Source organism: Monodelphis domestica, chromosome 3 (assembly GCF_027887165.1).
Source record: "Monodelphis domestica isolate mMonDom1 chromosome 3, mMonDom1.pri, whole genome shotgun sequence".
NCBI lineage: Eukaryota > Metazoa > Chordata > Mammalia > Didelphimorphia > Didelphidae > Monodelphis > Monodelphis domestica.
In genome coordinates, this window is record NC_077229.1 from 317,797,740 (window position 1) to 317,814,639 (window position 16,900).

Sequence of the window (16,900 nt, forward strand, 5' to 3'; positions counted from 1 at the left end):
TTTTCTGAATGAAACCTTTACCTCTAACTGCCAATCATGATAAAAGTATCATGTATGCTCATAAGATTTTCAATTTCTTGTTCAGAACTTTATCATCATTAGGAATGCATTTTATATTCATTTTGGTAGTATAATTCATCCCACATGAATCACTAGAAAAGTGTGGGAGTCAACAGGTTTGACAATTATTTGGAGGCTTTCCACCCCATCCTGACTATATATTCAAAGGAGATAAGCAGGGGGTGGGGGAGTGTAGGAATGGATACAAATAAGCATAATACCAAGTAGGTTGTGACATGGGCAAAAGAGAAAGCCAGACAAAGTGATCACTTTAAGGCTTAATAGTGGGTGGATTTTTTGTCATTTGCTTTTCACAGTCTTCCTGTTAGACTAGGTTGCTAGACTTTAAGAAATAGACCATTTCTACCTGAAATTGGAGATCAGATTTTTTTCTTACATGCTATTCTTTGGTGTTGACAAACAGCTCATTAGCCTTTCAGAAGGTAGTATCTGCTCAGGTTCCTTATTTTAAACTCTCCCTTTTTACCTCCCTCTTTTTCTCTTTCCTTCTTTTTTTCCAAAAATTCCATTGACCACTTTTGTGTTTTAGAATTAGTAATAGGTTTCCCAGTGCTGTCTTAGGTGTGCAGATTGAGGGTACCTTTCTAGTCCATAATTCTCCCACTGAGTAGACATGGCTTACATATTTCCCTCACAGGCACTTTATTTCTTTGGTAAGATGTTCTTTTAGGAGTTGTATTGTTGCTCCCAGTTCACTCTGGGTCTCCTGAAGCTAGTTGGAATTCCAAGAGGGCCATAGACAATACAGTTCCAGTGTGACTTTGCTTTAGGCTCTAAACTCAACTTGTACTGAAGGATTCAGCACCAGAGACAGCTCATAGCCAATCTCTAACTGAAAGAACTTTATATAAGACTATTCAACTTTGACTTGGACCATTGCTTTTTGTGGACATACATTTGGCAGTATAGTGAATGTACAACTGCTTCCTCAGAAGAGAGAGAGGAAAAGCTAGGCTGGAATATATGCTCCAAATTGATTCTCAATGCTAAGACATTTCATGGAACTAGATAATTGGGGAAATAAAACCATAGATTGTACAATCTTCTAAACTAACAGCATTTCTAGTCATTTTTATATTTGTTCATAAAACACACAGCTGCCAAATTATGTGACTAAATTTGTCCATGCCATTGTTCTGCTTCAGGGGCTCCCTATTTCCTCAGCTGTTAGAGCTCTCTTCACTTTCACTTAGAATATTATCTTGATTTACATGGTGCTTGGGGTTACCTGGCATATATTTTGTATTTACTTTTCTGGTACATATTGATTCTCTTTATTAGAATGCATGTTCCTGAGGGGCAGGGGCCATTTTCATTCTTGTCTTTGCGTCTTCAGCACATAGCCTAGTGCTTGGCTTATAATAGGTAGTATATAAATACTTGAATTGAAATAGAAAAACAACAACATAAAAGGAAATTTTACTAGGTTTAGACAATATATGCTTCTGGTTTTATCCTGTGAAGATGTAACATGCGTAATGAGTCAAGGGCTGCCATTATTGTGCCTTCACATTAGAAGGAGGTATGGACCTTATGAATACTCCCAAACAAGCAATTCTTGCTTCTTTTTAGTTTGTATTTGGGGTTTATTTTGCATTTCCCTCACAAAAGTTTATTTAGTATCCCAGTACCAGGTAGAAATGTAGAGCAATGGATAGAATGCTGGTCTTAGAGTCAGGAGGCCCTGATTTTGAATCCTGCCTCAGACACTATTTCTATGCTTCAATTTCCTCATCTATAAAATGAGGGGTTTGGACTTGATAGCCTCTGAGGTCTCTTCCAAATCAGAATCTAGGCATCTACATACTATTAAGATGCTTAGGCACATTTCCTCCAAAAAGATGAGATTCTGGTTTTATTTATAAACAGAAATATGTGACTTAAGTATATTTTGCTCATAAATAAACTAATACAGGATTCTTAGAGAAGAGACAAAGAAGAGGTTGGAAGTTTATAATAAGAAACCTGAGCATATACTGAGTCTTCTGAAGGGTTACTGAGCTATCTGCTAACACCAAAGAATATGGAAGAATTCAATGTGAACTGGAATCAACTCCAGGAATTGATGCAGAGTCAAAGGAGCAGAACCAGGAGAACATTATACACAGAGACGGATACACTGTGGAACAATCAAATGTAATGGACTTCTCTACTAGTAGCAATGCAGTGATGTAGAACAATTCAGAGGGATTTATGAGAAAGAATACTATCCACATTCAGAGGACAAACTGTGGGAGTAGAGACACAGAAGAAAAACAACTGCCTGATCCCATCAGTCAATGGAAATATGATTGGAGATATAGGAAATATGGAAATAGGTTTTGATCAAGGACATATGAAAAACCCAGCAGAATTATGTGTCAGCTACAGGATGGTGTGGTGGGGAGGGGAGGGGAGGGAAAGGACATGATTCTTATAACCAAGAAAAATATTCTAAATTACATAATGAAATAAAATTTTCAAAGAATAAGAAATGAGATATTGAATATGTGGGGAACAGACAAAATTAAAAGAACAAAGAGCAAAAAGAAAATGGCTAAAGTGGAAAATGTTTGGATGAAAGAAAAAAATTGAGTTAGCAGTAAAATAAAAACCTTGGTTCTACTCTCAAAAATAAAAAGAAAAGAAGTTATATATCTTAAAAGCTATAATCTTGATATTTTGAAGATAGTACTAATATTAGATTATCTTATAATGACATTGATTTGACCTCCTAGCAACTGGGTAATAAAAATCCTAAAGTTACATTGTATACCATGTGACTATGTGTAGCTGTTATATCAGCTACACTCCCTCCCTCACCCCTCTCCCTTAACCAAGGTAACCATAAATAATGGGGAAATTCAATCATTTGGAATATTTAAAGATGCTACAAAGTCCCTCAGTGATAGCCTCTGGGTTTGGCAGGTGGCTAAAAAGCTTTACTTTTCTAAGTCATTCTCAAGAAACAACTGTCATGTTAGTAGGTTTTGTACCATAAAACAACACTTAACAGCACCCATAAGTTGCTTTCAAATGACTGTAATTGCTCAGAGTAATAAACACAGTTAATGTGATACAGACAACTCAATCATCCATGCAATGAGGATGGGGCTGTGCCAAGAGGACTTAATCCAAAAATCCTTTATGCTATTTTTGCCTTTGCAATGCATTATGGCTTTTTTCATATTTATATCCCTCATTATGTTTTACCTAACCTAACACTGAAAAGAAATGTATGGAAGACTACACTAAGAGCAGCTGATGGAGGATGAACACAAAAGAGTGAGCTGATTCAAATAATCAGTCAATTAGGATTTAGGATGTGTCTACTATATATGTTCCCAGAGCTGAGGATACCAAAGCAAAAAGAAAACCTTTCCTGACCTTGAGGAGCTTCCATTCTATTGAGGGACACCCCCTCCAAGTGTGTGTCTGTGTGTATGTATATATTGTTTATATATGATAAAAAAAATCTGTTTTTTAAATGGTGGAGAGAGATACTGGCAACAGGGGTCAGGAAAGGTTTCATATAGAAGATAGAACTTTGAACTAAAATCTGATGGAAGGTAGGGATGGATGTTAAGAGGGAGAATTGAGAAAGAAAAGTGTTCTAGGCAAAATGGATAGAAAAAAAAAACAGTTTTATAAGAACCGTAGTCATGAAAGTTCAAAATCATCCAAGGATGGTGACAAATGCTAAGGCCAATTAAAATGCTTTTAAGATCTTATCCAATATACAACATTGAATTTATTGATGTGGGTATTCAGTCCTTAGCATTAGCAAGGAAAGGGGAATGCATCCTAGGAATGTGAAAGTTATGTGTTTGAAGGTAGAGAATTTGGCAATTTAATATAGGTTAGTTTGTCTAGAATAGAAAGAGAGCAATGAGGAGTAGAGCAAAGTGAAAAATATTGGAAATATTGGAAATTCAAAAATAGGAGTACTCTGTAGGAGTCATATTGTGGAAGGTTTTAAAGACCAGCCTGAAGATTTTTAAATTTTATCTAAGACAATCATTAAGAGTAGCAAAGCAATAGGGATAAGTCTATAGTTTAGAAATATCTTTTGGGCAGCTGTGTGGAAGTTGGATTAGTATGGGGAGCTGGTGGAATCAAGGAAACCAACAAAAAAGGCTACTGATATAATTCAGGTGAGAGTTAATGGAAGCTTGAACTAGGGTGGGTGCTATGTGAGAAGAGAGAAAGTGATGAATGCAACTGATGTTGATGAGGTAAAATTGACAATATTTGGTATATGATTAGTTGAGTGAGAGAAATGAGTAAAAATTCCCTCTAAGACTATTAACCAGAAGAGCAGTGGCAGTGTCCTCAAAATCAATAGCATGTTTGCAGTAGGATTGGGATTGGGAAGTAATGTAATGAATTATTTTTGGGACATTTTGAATTTGAAATGTCCATAAGATATCCAATAGTTAGTTGGTAAGGCAGGACTCAAATAATGGGCAAAGATTTATATCTAGATACTTAAGCATGTGAAAAGAACTAAGGATTTTAAACATGTGAAAAAAGTAAGCTAAATATGTTCAAAAGTAGCTAGGTAGCACAATGGATATACCATTGGGCCTGGAGTAAGGAGGACCTGGGTTCAGATGTGATCTTAGACATTTCCTAGCTCTGTGACCCTGGGCAAATCACTAAATACTGATTGCCTAGCCCTTACTATTTTATTTCTTAGAATTGATTCTAACACAGAAGGTAAGGATTTAAAAACAAAACAAAAGAAGTTATACGATAGCCCAAAACAAACAAAAATGCTAAAGTGATCTCAGATTACATTAATGTCTAAATCAAAGGAAGCAATGGTTCTGTTGTACTTTTCTTTGGTCAGACTGTATCTGGGTTATTGGGTTCAATTCCTGGTACTACAAACTGGAGGTCATCCAGGATGATGAAAGATCTGAAAACTATACTATACTATTATGAAGGTCAGTTGAAGGAATTTGGGATATTTTCTTCTGGAGAAAAGAAGACTGAAGTATGTCTATGGTTAGCAGTATATAGAATATATGTGTGTAGGTATGTAATAAAATAGTGATCTAAATGTGTTCAAAAGGCAGTCTTGTAAAGGAGGATATAGTTCTTTTATGCTCTGTCATAGACGAAAGTATCTGTAGAAATGGGTATAGAGAGGCAGGTATAAATTAGAACTAAGGAAAAAATAATTAGAACAATTGAAAAGTAGAATGAATTGTCAAGGAAAGAGTTAGTTCTCCTAGAGAAGACAGAATTACCATTTATTGTGGATGTCATAAAGAGGAGTGCTGCTTAGGAAGTTTGGACTAGATGTCCAATGAAGTCCTTTTTAACTCTTAGATTCTTTGACTTTGGTTAAGTTTAATTTGAACACACTGATTGGACTATGTGGGAGAGGAGATTTCCCCAAGACAAGTAGTTGGTTAGATAGTAATTTGAGATGACCCATTTTCTGATATTTTCTGTTATTGTTTTCTTGAACAATTACATTATTTTGCATATCATGTTTCATATGGGCAATAACAACAAATATCCATATTTACAAGGAATTTTAAGGTTTTTAAAGTGCCTCTTCCATAATGACCCCATGAAGTAGGTGGTAAAATATTATTGTCCTAATTTTTAGGATGAATAAATCAAGGCATAGTAAGATTATGTGACTTGCCCAGGGTTACATAGCTATATGACATTCCTGACTACATGATTAAGTCATAGTTTGAATTCTTGTCTTCTGTCTCTAATTTCCCACTTTTTTCCACTACAACATGCTGGCTATCTAATCAAAGAAGTAAATTCCCTTTTTTTTTCAGCTTCCAGAGATTTTTTTAGACTCATTCTTATAGCCAAATTTGGGCTAAGATTTTCCCCCTTACCATTTGAAAATTTCAATTCTTTGCTTCCTAACCTGTACATTTTTTGCAAATGAAGAAAAGTAAGGTGGTATAACACAGGGACACTTGGCCTGTAACTGCCTAGTAATAAATGGTTCAAGCAAAGGTAGTAAATTATGAATGTAGACTGCTAAGGCTGGCAGTTTAAATTTAATTTGGGAATGTGATTTAAAAAAACCCCTCAGAAAATTTCTAAGGTTTTTAAAATTATCCTTAGGATCACATTCAAGGAAAATTAACTTGTTCATGCATCAACTTATTTTGGGAGAATAAGAGCCAACTGGTTGATATTTCTAGTGCAAAATAGTAGATTAGGCAGTAGATTAGAAAAAATGTAGGCTTGCTAGCCTAAGGTGATAAATGGGTGACATGATTACAAACAGTTCCAACAGAGTCCCTGAAATCAGAGAAGCTTCTCTAACTGATCATCTTTCCTTTACCCCTCCCATTCTCCTGAGCACTTAAATAAAAATTCCCCATCAATTTACCAGGGAATAAACTACTCTAGTGTATCCCACTTGTTTCCCCAAAGGAAAGAGAAAATGTTGAGACTCCCAAATATAGAGCTTTCAAAAGTTTGATGTTTTTCCTCTTTTACAGAATTGAGCTATGCATCAATATTACCTTTGTGGGAATGGAATTTCCCGCCCTATTGTGTCACTTTGTTTGACTTCAACAATCAGTGACCTGGAAGTTGTTTACTATTGATATGTGCAGGTATAGACAAAGCATCAGAGAAAGGAATTTGAAACCATTGATATGGAAATATGATCCCACAGGCACTGCCTCACTGGATGGTACCAGACAAATTAAGGAACTATGATTGGTTCCTGAGATGTGACATAGAAGAGCTAGTGGAAGGAGAAAATTGCCTATAAGGTAGAGACCAGGAGTTTGCTTTCTCTTCTGGCTGGAGCTTGGAACCTGAAGGATCCCCTGTTGGTGGTGAGCTTCAACCCATCAAATGGCAAATATGAGTAAGCTAAGCTACTCTCTACCTCTTTCCTACATTTCTCTCTGTTTACTATCACTACTTTGATATAATAAAGCTACTAGCAGCCTCATGATTTAATTTTAACTATTAAATTTTCTGCATAATATCACAGCCACAGGACTGAACTCTAGTAGACCAGCTTGCTATCTTCTAAATGTCTTGGCTTCAGGCCCTTGTTTGGTTTTCTGTTCTTAGTATGAAGACTGTCTCTTTGATTTTGAAGCTCTTAGCCTTGGTTTAGTGAGTTGGCCTGTTTGTGCTGTAGCTATTAGTCAAGCTAACCTTGTACTCTTCAGAAAATAAGTCTTTATACCAAATAGCATATGTAGTAAAACAATGTTTTGTCATTAACTATTTTTTTACAATTAACTGATAATTTTGCATTTAACACTTAATAGAGTTACAGAGTTAACAGCATTTTGAGAGACAAAAGGACTATTTGATTCAATCCATCCTTGAAAAGGAATTCTTTTCCATAAAACATACTTAAGTAACTAAGTTATCTGGTTCTGCTTGAAGATCAGCAAGGAGGGAGAATTTACTACCTCTTGAGGCAGGACATTCCATTTTTGGGCAGCTGTAGTTAAAAGAAGAATTTTCCTGATTTCAAGACTAAAGCTGCAATTTTACAATTCCTAATTATTACTGCTAGTTCTACCTTTTGAGACCAAACCAGTCTAATTTCTTTTTCATGGAAATATTTGAAGTATTTGAAGACATTTATCATCATATCTCTAAGTCTTCCAGTCCTGTCCCCAAGTTTTCTCTTTTTTAGACTAAATATCTTTAATGAGCTAATATGGCATAGACTCAAGGTGCTTCACCATCTTGGTTGAGCTCTTGTAAGCTTTCCTTAGTACTGGCCTTAAATTGAAGTGCCCAGAGCTGAACATAGAAATTTAGATGTGGTCTGATTAAACTCATATGGGAATGAATAAATTTACATTATCTATGTTGCATTGGTCAAGATAAGGAAGGGATAGAGCAGAGGTAATTAATTGTGAAAGAACCAAGGAATGGATAGAATAGAAATAACCATAAGGACAAAAAACAAGGTAAGGAATAGGAAGACAGAATAGGATAAAGGAATTTTAGAATTTGTGAATACAGAAGTGGATCATAATTTCAGAATTCATTAATGTAGAAAAAACAATTGTGGTTGGGGGAGGTGTGGGAGGGAAAGAGAATTTGGAACTCAATTTATAAAAAAGAATGTTAAAAAAATAATAAATACAAGAAAGAAAACAGTCAAAATGTGTATTAATTTAAATCATTAAAAAAAGAAAGGTATGGTCATCTGAATCTGAAATGGGTGATAAATTTGGATAATGAGAACCCCAAAGGAAAAATTGTTGAGTGATTGTCACAGAGAGAGAATCTATAGGGGGCACTGAGGAAATGGTTTTTTCACATTGACAATCTGAAGTTCAGAATCACTATGCAGAGTATAAGGGGACAGAAATATGTTAACCATCGGAGTAGTAAGTCCAGGAAGAATATCAGAGGCTGGAGTGAGGACTATGGATGGTAACAAGGAATCATACTGTGTCAGATATTCCATTTATATGTCCATACTTTTGGCTGGTGGTGATGTGTCCTTTCAGGCTTCTGCAGGATTATTTCATAGTATGTAAGAGCATGGGAAGATTTGAGCAGGAACTCAGTCAAAGAGGTGTGAGGTAGGGGCCAATGATGGAGAACAGTTGGGAGCTAGGTGGCAGGATCTTATCTCAGCTTGGGATAGGTCTGCCCAAAAGAAGGTAAGGTCTTCTTGCACTAGTCCTCTTACTGTATTATTAAGATTACAGTCAGAGAATGCACTACTGATTATTCCCTCTGCCCTTGCCTATCTCTATCCCTTTGTTCATAACCCTTCTACTTCTAATTTTTGCCAGCTGTTCTTTTGTTGCAAGGACCAACTTAGTGATTACCTTCTCTGAGAAGCATTTACTAATTCATTTCTCCACTTAGATGAAAGTGATCATTTCCTTTTTAATTTTCACATAGTATTTACTATTTACTAAGAGCTCAGGTGGTGGAAATAATCAGAAATAATTATAGATCATAAAATCCTGGCTCCCTTCCTGATTATTTTTGTACTTGTTTTTTTTAACCCTTATTCAATTAGAATGTAAGCTACTTCAGGTGTAGACCCATTTTGTAGCTCTTTTGATTTCTGAGTACCTAGCACAGTTGAAGGTGCTTAGCAAATGCTTCTAGGAGTGAATTATCCCATTCACATTTGTATTATGATTTGTTTCTGTCTCATCTTTCTTCATAAACTCTGATGACACCAAGTGTAGCAAACATTAATATACCTGGGGTTTTTATTGAATCAAGGTGACTTATACCTCATTTGACAGCCCTTTAATAATCATTACATCATAACATCATCCCAATTTTATTATGAGAGGCTGTGAAAATTGTTCCACTCTTAAAATGAAGAAACAATTTCTGAGATGATGAGTGATTTGACTAGTCTTACAGTTAGTGAGAAGGGGAACTGAGCATTGAAAATTATCTTAAGTCCAGTTCCTTCCATTTGATCATGTTACCTCTCCATCAGATTTTCTAATCAAGAGTATACTTCTTTAGTGTACTCTAAGAAACGTATGTGTGCTTGGGTGACCTAAAGGCAAGAAGACATTACAAAAGAGTGAGTACTACAGGTGGCTCATCAATCACCTCTCCTGGATTCTGTATGGGCTTCCTCATGAATCAAAGGTTTTGTTCCCATATCACTGGTTCCACCTGCTGAATCCAATTACTGTTTCAATAATTAAACTTCAATAACATAGTTAAGCAAAATGGCTTAACTAGGAAAATGAAAATATATAGGAATTTTTTATTTTTAAAAAAACTCATTATTTGTTGGTTACATTAAGATTCCTGGGTATCTTTCCCTTTTCTCCACTTCCCAAGTATGACAAAAAGATATTTGTATATGTAAAATATGTCTTGCTTATGTCTATTTATCAATTATTTCTCTGGAGGTAGACATATACAAGTCATTCTTCAAACAATATATCTGTTGCTGTATATAATGTTTGCTAGGTTCTGCTCATTTCATTTTTCATAATTTCATGTTGATCTTTTCATGTTTTTCTAAAATTAACTTGCTTCTCATTTCTTATGGCATAGTAGTATTCCATCACAATCATAAGCCACAACTTGTTCATCCATTCCCCAATTGCTGGGCATCCCCTAAATCTTCAGTTCTTTGCCACTGCGAGAGCCAATATATATACATATATATAATATAATGTATATTGATATATATAATGATATATATATATAATATGATGATATATATATAATAGAGCATATAGATTCTTTCCCTTTAATCTCATAACTTAGGAAATAAACCCAATGGTAGTATTGCTGTGTCAAAAATTAATATATAGGAATTTTTAAAGAATGAGAAGTTATAAGCTCCAACTATACTATCCAACTTTATATCAACCATAAACTTCAACTTTCTAACCAAATGGGCTGAGTGTTTCTTAGGATGATATATGGGACCAAAACTATCACATAAAAATCCCTATGTAACCTAGAAGAACATATATTTTATTAATTTTATTAAATAAATTTATCATTAATATAATGGATAATGATATATAATATATTTATAATTATAGTATATAATTAATTTAATAATAGGTAATATTAATAATAATTAATATTAAGGATTTTCTACGAGAACAAACAATTCTGTCTTAGCTGTAATGCCATAAAATTGCTGACAATAAGCTAGCAGGTACTTGTTTAAGCCTGGGCAAATGTCTTATTCCCATTTTTGCATAGGCAAGTTCTAAGTAAGAGTAGATTCTCATTTTTTTAAAGCATTCTAATTTTTACAAAACACTTTCCTCACAACCTTGTGAGGTAGGTAGTACAGATATACTTATATCTTTGTATATAATTATCTTTTACAGATCATGAAGCTGAAGTGAAATGACAGCTAGGGTCACAAGATTAAAAACTATAGGCTTTAGAGCTTGGATCCAGACTTACAACTCCCATATTTAACACTATACTACATTATCATTTGGAGTGGTGACATGCCTATTTTCAAAACGAACTCTTGGTAAACAGAAAGACATATTTATATATTAAATTACCACCTGTTTCTTAGGGACCATCAGAGACTAACTTAAGAAAAAAAAATCTTTACCTTCTATTTTAGAATTGATATTAAGCATTGGTTCCAGGGTTAAGCAGTTGGAGTTAAGTGACTTGCCCAGGGTCAAACAGGAAGTACCTGAAGTCATATTTGAATACAGGATCTCCTGTCTCCAAGCCTCTATCTACTGAGCAACCAATTGTTCCTAAGAGACTATCTTTTGATAACTATGACCTACTTGTCATTGAAATAGCTGAGGAATTAGTGCGTGAATGCAGGAATTCTTAACCTGGATTTTGTGCACTTAAAACATTTTTTTATAATTATATTCCAACATAATTGATTTCCTTTGTAATTTTATTTTGTGCTTTAAAAAATTCTGAGAAGGGGTCTATAGGCTTAACCAGGTTGTCAAAGGGGTCTTTGACACAAAAAAGACTAAGAACTCTTGCTGTAGAAGAAAGAAAATTAGAATTGGAGACATTCAAATGCAGTCCCTAGTTGTGGGATCTTGGGCAGGTTATAACTTCTTAAGACCTTTCTCTATTCATCTAGAAAATTCAGAGGATGGATTGGTTGTCTTTAAAGTCCTTTATAGTTCTACCAATCTATGATGGGAGCAGTGAAATGAAGACTATCCTGGTGGAGTGAGAAGAATACAGGATTTATAATGAGAAGACCTGAGTTTTATCCCTAACTCTGTCACTTACTACCTGTATAAACCCTTAATCTCCCTGGACACGATTTTCTCATCTGTAAAAAGTAAGAGAGTTGGGCAAGATAATCTTCAAGGTCCCTTGTAGCTCCAAATTATAAGATCAGTCATGGATTACCTTCTGCATTCTAGTGGCTACATCTCTAACTCAATTCTGTGCCTCTTGCCATCCCATGACACACCAGTGATTTTCCCACAGGTATTCCTCTACACTCACTAGTTTTTGTTACTACCTCAACTACCAATGAGTAAGTGAAAAAAGGAGGAAGTCCAATGAATTTAAAGTTATATAAAATGCTAATTTAATCATAAAGATCAATAAAAAGAAACTTTTACAGCAGTAAAGTAAAATATCTCTCATCTCATATAAAGGCAGTGCCTCTGGTCTGGGGTCTAGCCATATGGGGTCACATTAATTTGAATCCAAGAAAATGAATATGGCTATTCATGAATTACAGTCCTACAGAGCACAGGATAATTTTACTTTTGAAAATACTCTAGATTGTAATAACAGAAGCCAATTGAAATCATCTCCTGCTACTAAACCTGTAAGACTTAATTGACTTTTATGTGTTATTATCTTGGGACTTGCAAAACGAATAATTCAAAGTGATTTTACTCCATAAGGAAAACACTGTGATTTAAAAACACTTTTTGGTGTTTATTATTTTTTTCCCTAAACTCTGTTCTCTGGGATATAAAGTGAGATATTTTATGCCCCATCTGTTCCACCTGACCTATATTTACTTACAGGAAACCAAGTCTTGTTACATAAACAGGTCTATTCTTTTATATTAGGGTGTAATTAATGAAGCATGCAAAACTTTTCAATTACAGTGTGCCAATAGGAGTAACAACCTTTTCCCTTCCTTCCAGGTAGACATATAATCACCACAAACCACCAGAATGGCAATAGTAACCACAATATTTCTAATAGCAGCTATAACTACTTTATGCCCTATAGAAACGCTAGTTAGAAACTCAATGAACATCTTTTCCTGCATATTGTACATACTTGTTGCCCCTCTGTCATTCCTATTCTTTCATTTGTTTTCAATCTCTCCCTCAATCCTGGCTCATTTTCTATTGTCTACAGACATACCCATGTCTCCTCTGTCCTGAAGAAAACTTCACCTGACCCCTTCATCCCTGCTAACTTTTGTCCTATATTTGTTCTGCCTTTTGTAGCTGAATTCCTTAAGAAGGTGGTTTATAATAGGTACTTCAGGGCAGCTATGTAGATCAGTGGATAGATAGCCAGGCATGGAGATTGGTCCTGGGTTCAAATATGGACTCAGATACTTCCTAGCTGTAGGACCCTGGGCAATTCACTTACCCCTTACTACTAAGGCTAGCTCTTACCACTCTTCTGGCTTGGAATTTAGTACTGATTCTAAGACAGAAAGTAAGGATTAAAACAACAAACAAAAGACAGTAGGTGCCTCCACTTTTTCTCCTTCTCTGCTCTCTCTCTGTGCACATGTATGCCCTTTTAAACTTCTTACAATCTGGCTTCCAGTCATTGCCCTGAAACTACTCTCCCTTCAAAGTTACTAATAAACTCTTAGTTGTTAACCAGTTGTCTTTTCTCAGTCCTAATTTACCTTGTCCTCTGCAGCCTTTGACACACTCGATCACTTCTTCCTCTTCAATACTCTCTTCTCTAGGTTTTCAGGGTACCACTCTCTTTTGGTTTTCCTCCTACCTATCTGACTACTCCTTCTCTTTCTCTTTGCTGGTTCTGCTTCCAGATCATGGTCTCTTCTTTCTCTGTACTCTTGAACTTGGTGATTTCATTAACTCCCAAGGACTCCATTACCATCTGTATGCTGGTGATTGTTAAATCTACTTTTCCTGTCCCACTGTCTCTTCTGAATTCTAATCTCCAACTGCCTTTCAGACATCTTAAACAGGATGCCCAGTAGATATCTCAAACTCAATTTATCCAAAAGAGAATTCATTATCTCTTCCCCTAAACACTCTCTGTCTCCTACTTTCCCTATTACTATAGAGGACAACATTGTCCTCTGAGTCTCTCAGGCTTGAAACCTAGGAGTCATCCTGGATTCTTCATTATCTCTAAGCTGTTGCCAAGGCCTGAAGATTTCACCTTTGTAAAATTTCTTAAATATTCCTCCCCCCTTCTCTTATACTACCACCACTTTAGTGCAGAGCTTGTTCACTTCATGCCTTGATAATTTCAATAGCCTGCTCATGTGTCTGTCTGCCTCAAGTCTTGCCTCATGCCCATCCATTCTCTATTTAGCTACTAAAGTGAATTTCCTAAAATGCAGGTTTGATCACATCAAACACACACCTTGCCCCCCCCCCCATCTGCCCAAGGTACTCAATAAATTCCAGTGGTTTTCTAGTTCATCCAGGAGCATATTCAAGATACTCTGTTTGGCACTCAAACCCCTTCATAATCTAGCCTCTTCCTAGCTTTCCAGGCTTCTTACACCTTATACATATACTTCAATTCAGGGACACTGGCTTCTAGGATGTCCAATGAACAAGACACTCCATTTCTTGGCTCTGGGCATTTCCCCTCACTGTCTCCCATATCTAGAATGTTCCCCCTCCTATGTTCTGCCTACTGACTTCCCTATTTCTTGTAAGTCCCAACTAATACCCCACCATCTATAGAAAGCCTTCTGCAACCACTCTAATTCCAGTGTCTTCCTTCTATTAGAATTTTTCCTATTTATCCTTGCTTTGCATATATTTGTTTACATATTGTTCCCCTCCCTCCTCTCCCATTAGATTGTGAGTTCTTTGAAGGCAGGGACTGTTTTGTGCTTCTTTTCTGTATCCCTGGCAATTAACATTGTGCCTAGCACATACTAGTTGCTCAATAAATGCTTATTGATTGATTGATTACTTGCTTATAAAATATGTCTGAGTCTATAAAGGATAACACTATTATTAGCATCATTATCACCACCACCATCAACTTCATAACAGATCTTATTTATATAGTGATTTAAGGTTTGTAAAGCATTTTATCTACATTATTTTCTTTGATCCTCATAACAATCCTGTCAGATTCTATCATTACTTCCATTTTACAAATGAGATAAATGAGACTCAAGGTTATATGACTTTCCCAAGGTCACACATTTCAGGGACAGGATTTGAATTCATGTCCTTTGATTATAGAGACAATGACTATTGTAATTTACTGCCTCTCATGTCAAATGAACAGCCCAGGATCACACAGCTAGTTAAATATTTGAGGAAGAAGAAGTAAATAGACATTTATTAAGTGCCTACTATATGACAAGCACTGTGCTAAACACTTTATAACCTTCACAACAACCCTGAGAGAGTAGGTGTTATTATGATCTCTATTTTATAGTTGAGGAAATCAAGGCAGACAGATTAAGTAACTTGCTCAGGGTCTAATAGCTTGTTAGTATCTGAGTCTGCATTAGAAAAACTTGACTCTAGCTCTATCCACAGTGCTACCTACCTATCCAGCTGTGATTCAAATCAAGATTTCCCTGACTTCAAGTAAAATTTTCTATCCGCTACCCTACACTGATGCAAAGAGATTCAGGTTAGCCTTACATGGTGCATCCCGCTGAAGGTTTTCATAGAAAGCAAAGAGGAAGCTTACGTGTACTGGATGTTGGCTTGTTGTAAGAAGGCTAACAGGATTTGAGAGCCATTTTGGGGAATATGGACATCTGTAACCGTTCCTTCCGAGATATAGGAGATGCTGCTGGGCTGCCATAGGTCCACCTGTAGTGCAGGAACTAACCTGTAATTCATATTCAATGTAGGTGGGGAAAAATCCATGTCATAATGTCGAACATGTTATCTTGTTTACATTTCATAACAATAACACCAATAAAACATTGAATTTAGACGTTATCTTTGGGTCATAGACTAAAGCTCATTATTTAAAAATCCTAAGATATTTCAGCCCTTGGGCTAGTTCAACTACTGAATCATTTTTCTAATTGTTTAATAGGCTCCAAATCATATAATCTCCATAAATTAATCATAGCATGGTAATATCTTTAAGACTGTGGGATCCTGAGGCCACATAATAAATGTTAAAGAAAAATGTTTTTTCCTAAAAATAGGAGATGACTTGAAAATGTTTTTTGAAACTTAAAATGATGGGAAATAATGATCGTTTTTACTCTGAAAAGAGTTCATTCCTTAGGTCATATTCGGTTTAAACAAAATGGGAAATAGACAAATCTTTCTTTCCTCTTCCCTCTTTAGCTGTCTGGCCAGATTCCCTATGAGGATCTTGATCTCTGCTAAAATGTAAGTTAATAGAATTTTAGGTGTTATAATTCTCCTGAGGATATTTCTATTTTTAGGATAGTCTTAAAGACTAAAAATGCTTCAAGATCTAAGTAAATTCATCTTTACTAATGAAATTCCAGTTTGATCAGGGAAAAATTATGGATAGAAATATTTTTCCCTTAACAAGTTGGAGAATATTTAAATGCCGGTGTGATGCCAATGTATTGATTTATTTAGATTGTTAATCTGGCTATCATAGAAAAGCACATAATGACATGAAAGAGGTTTTTGCAAGGTTATTTAATTTGTCTGATAGTCCTTGGACAGAAAAGCATCTAAGACAGTGACTATCTTAGTCTATTATTGATATAATAATTGTATCTATTATTATTATTGTCTCATTTTTGAACATTCCTAAAGGAGAAAAATCCAATAATATTCTTAGGTGGTGCATTTTCATATATAAAAATTATCAGAAAAGTTTTCCAAATATATACAATGTTTTAAATCAAATTTTATTTTTTTCAATTACACATAGAAGCAATTTTTGACAGTTGTTTTCCAACATTTTGAGATTCAGATTCTCTCCCTCTCTTCTCCCTAATCCTTGAGGCAGTAAATTGTCTGAAAGGTATACCAGTGCTTTCCTCTAATATGTATTTCCATATTCCCCATGACATGGTGGGAGACCTGTATCACATATGCAATAAAAAACTCATGAAGGAAATAAAGTGAAGGATGGCATGCTTTGATTGTAATCAGATTCCAAAAGTTCCTTCTCTGGCTGTGGATAACTTTTTTTTATAATGAATCCTTTGGAGTTATCTTGGAACCTTATTTTGCTTATAATAGTG

General features: G+C 35.3%; 1 protein-coding gene across 1 annotated transcript in view; it reads right to left on the bottom strand.

Annotated features, from left to right (window-relative positions):
* Window positions 1-16,900, bottom strand: part of CPA6 (carboxypeptidase A6) — a 364,762-nt gene that overhangs the window by 108,527 nt on the left and 239,335 nt on the right. Inside the window, 1 exon segment of the mRNA XM_007487010.3 lies at window positions 15,403-15,527. Coding sequence (XP_007487072.2) covers window positions 15,403-15,527 — 125 coding nt within the window.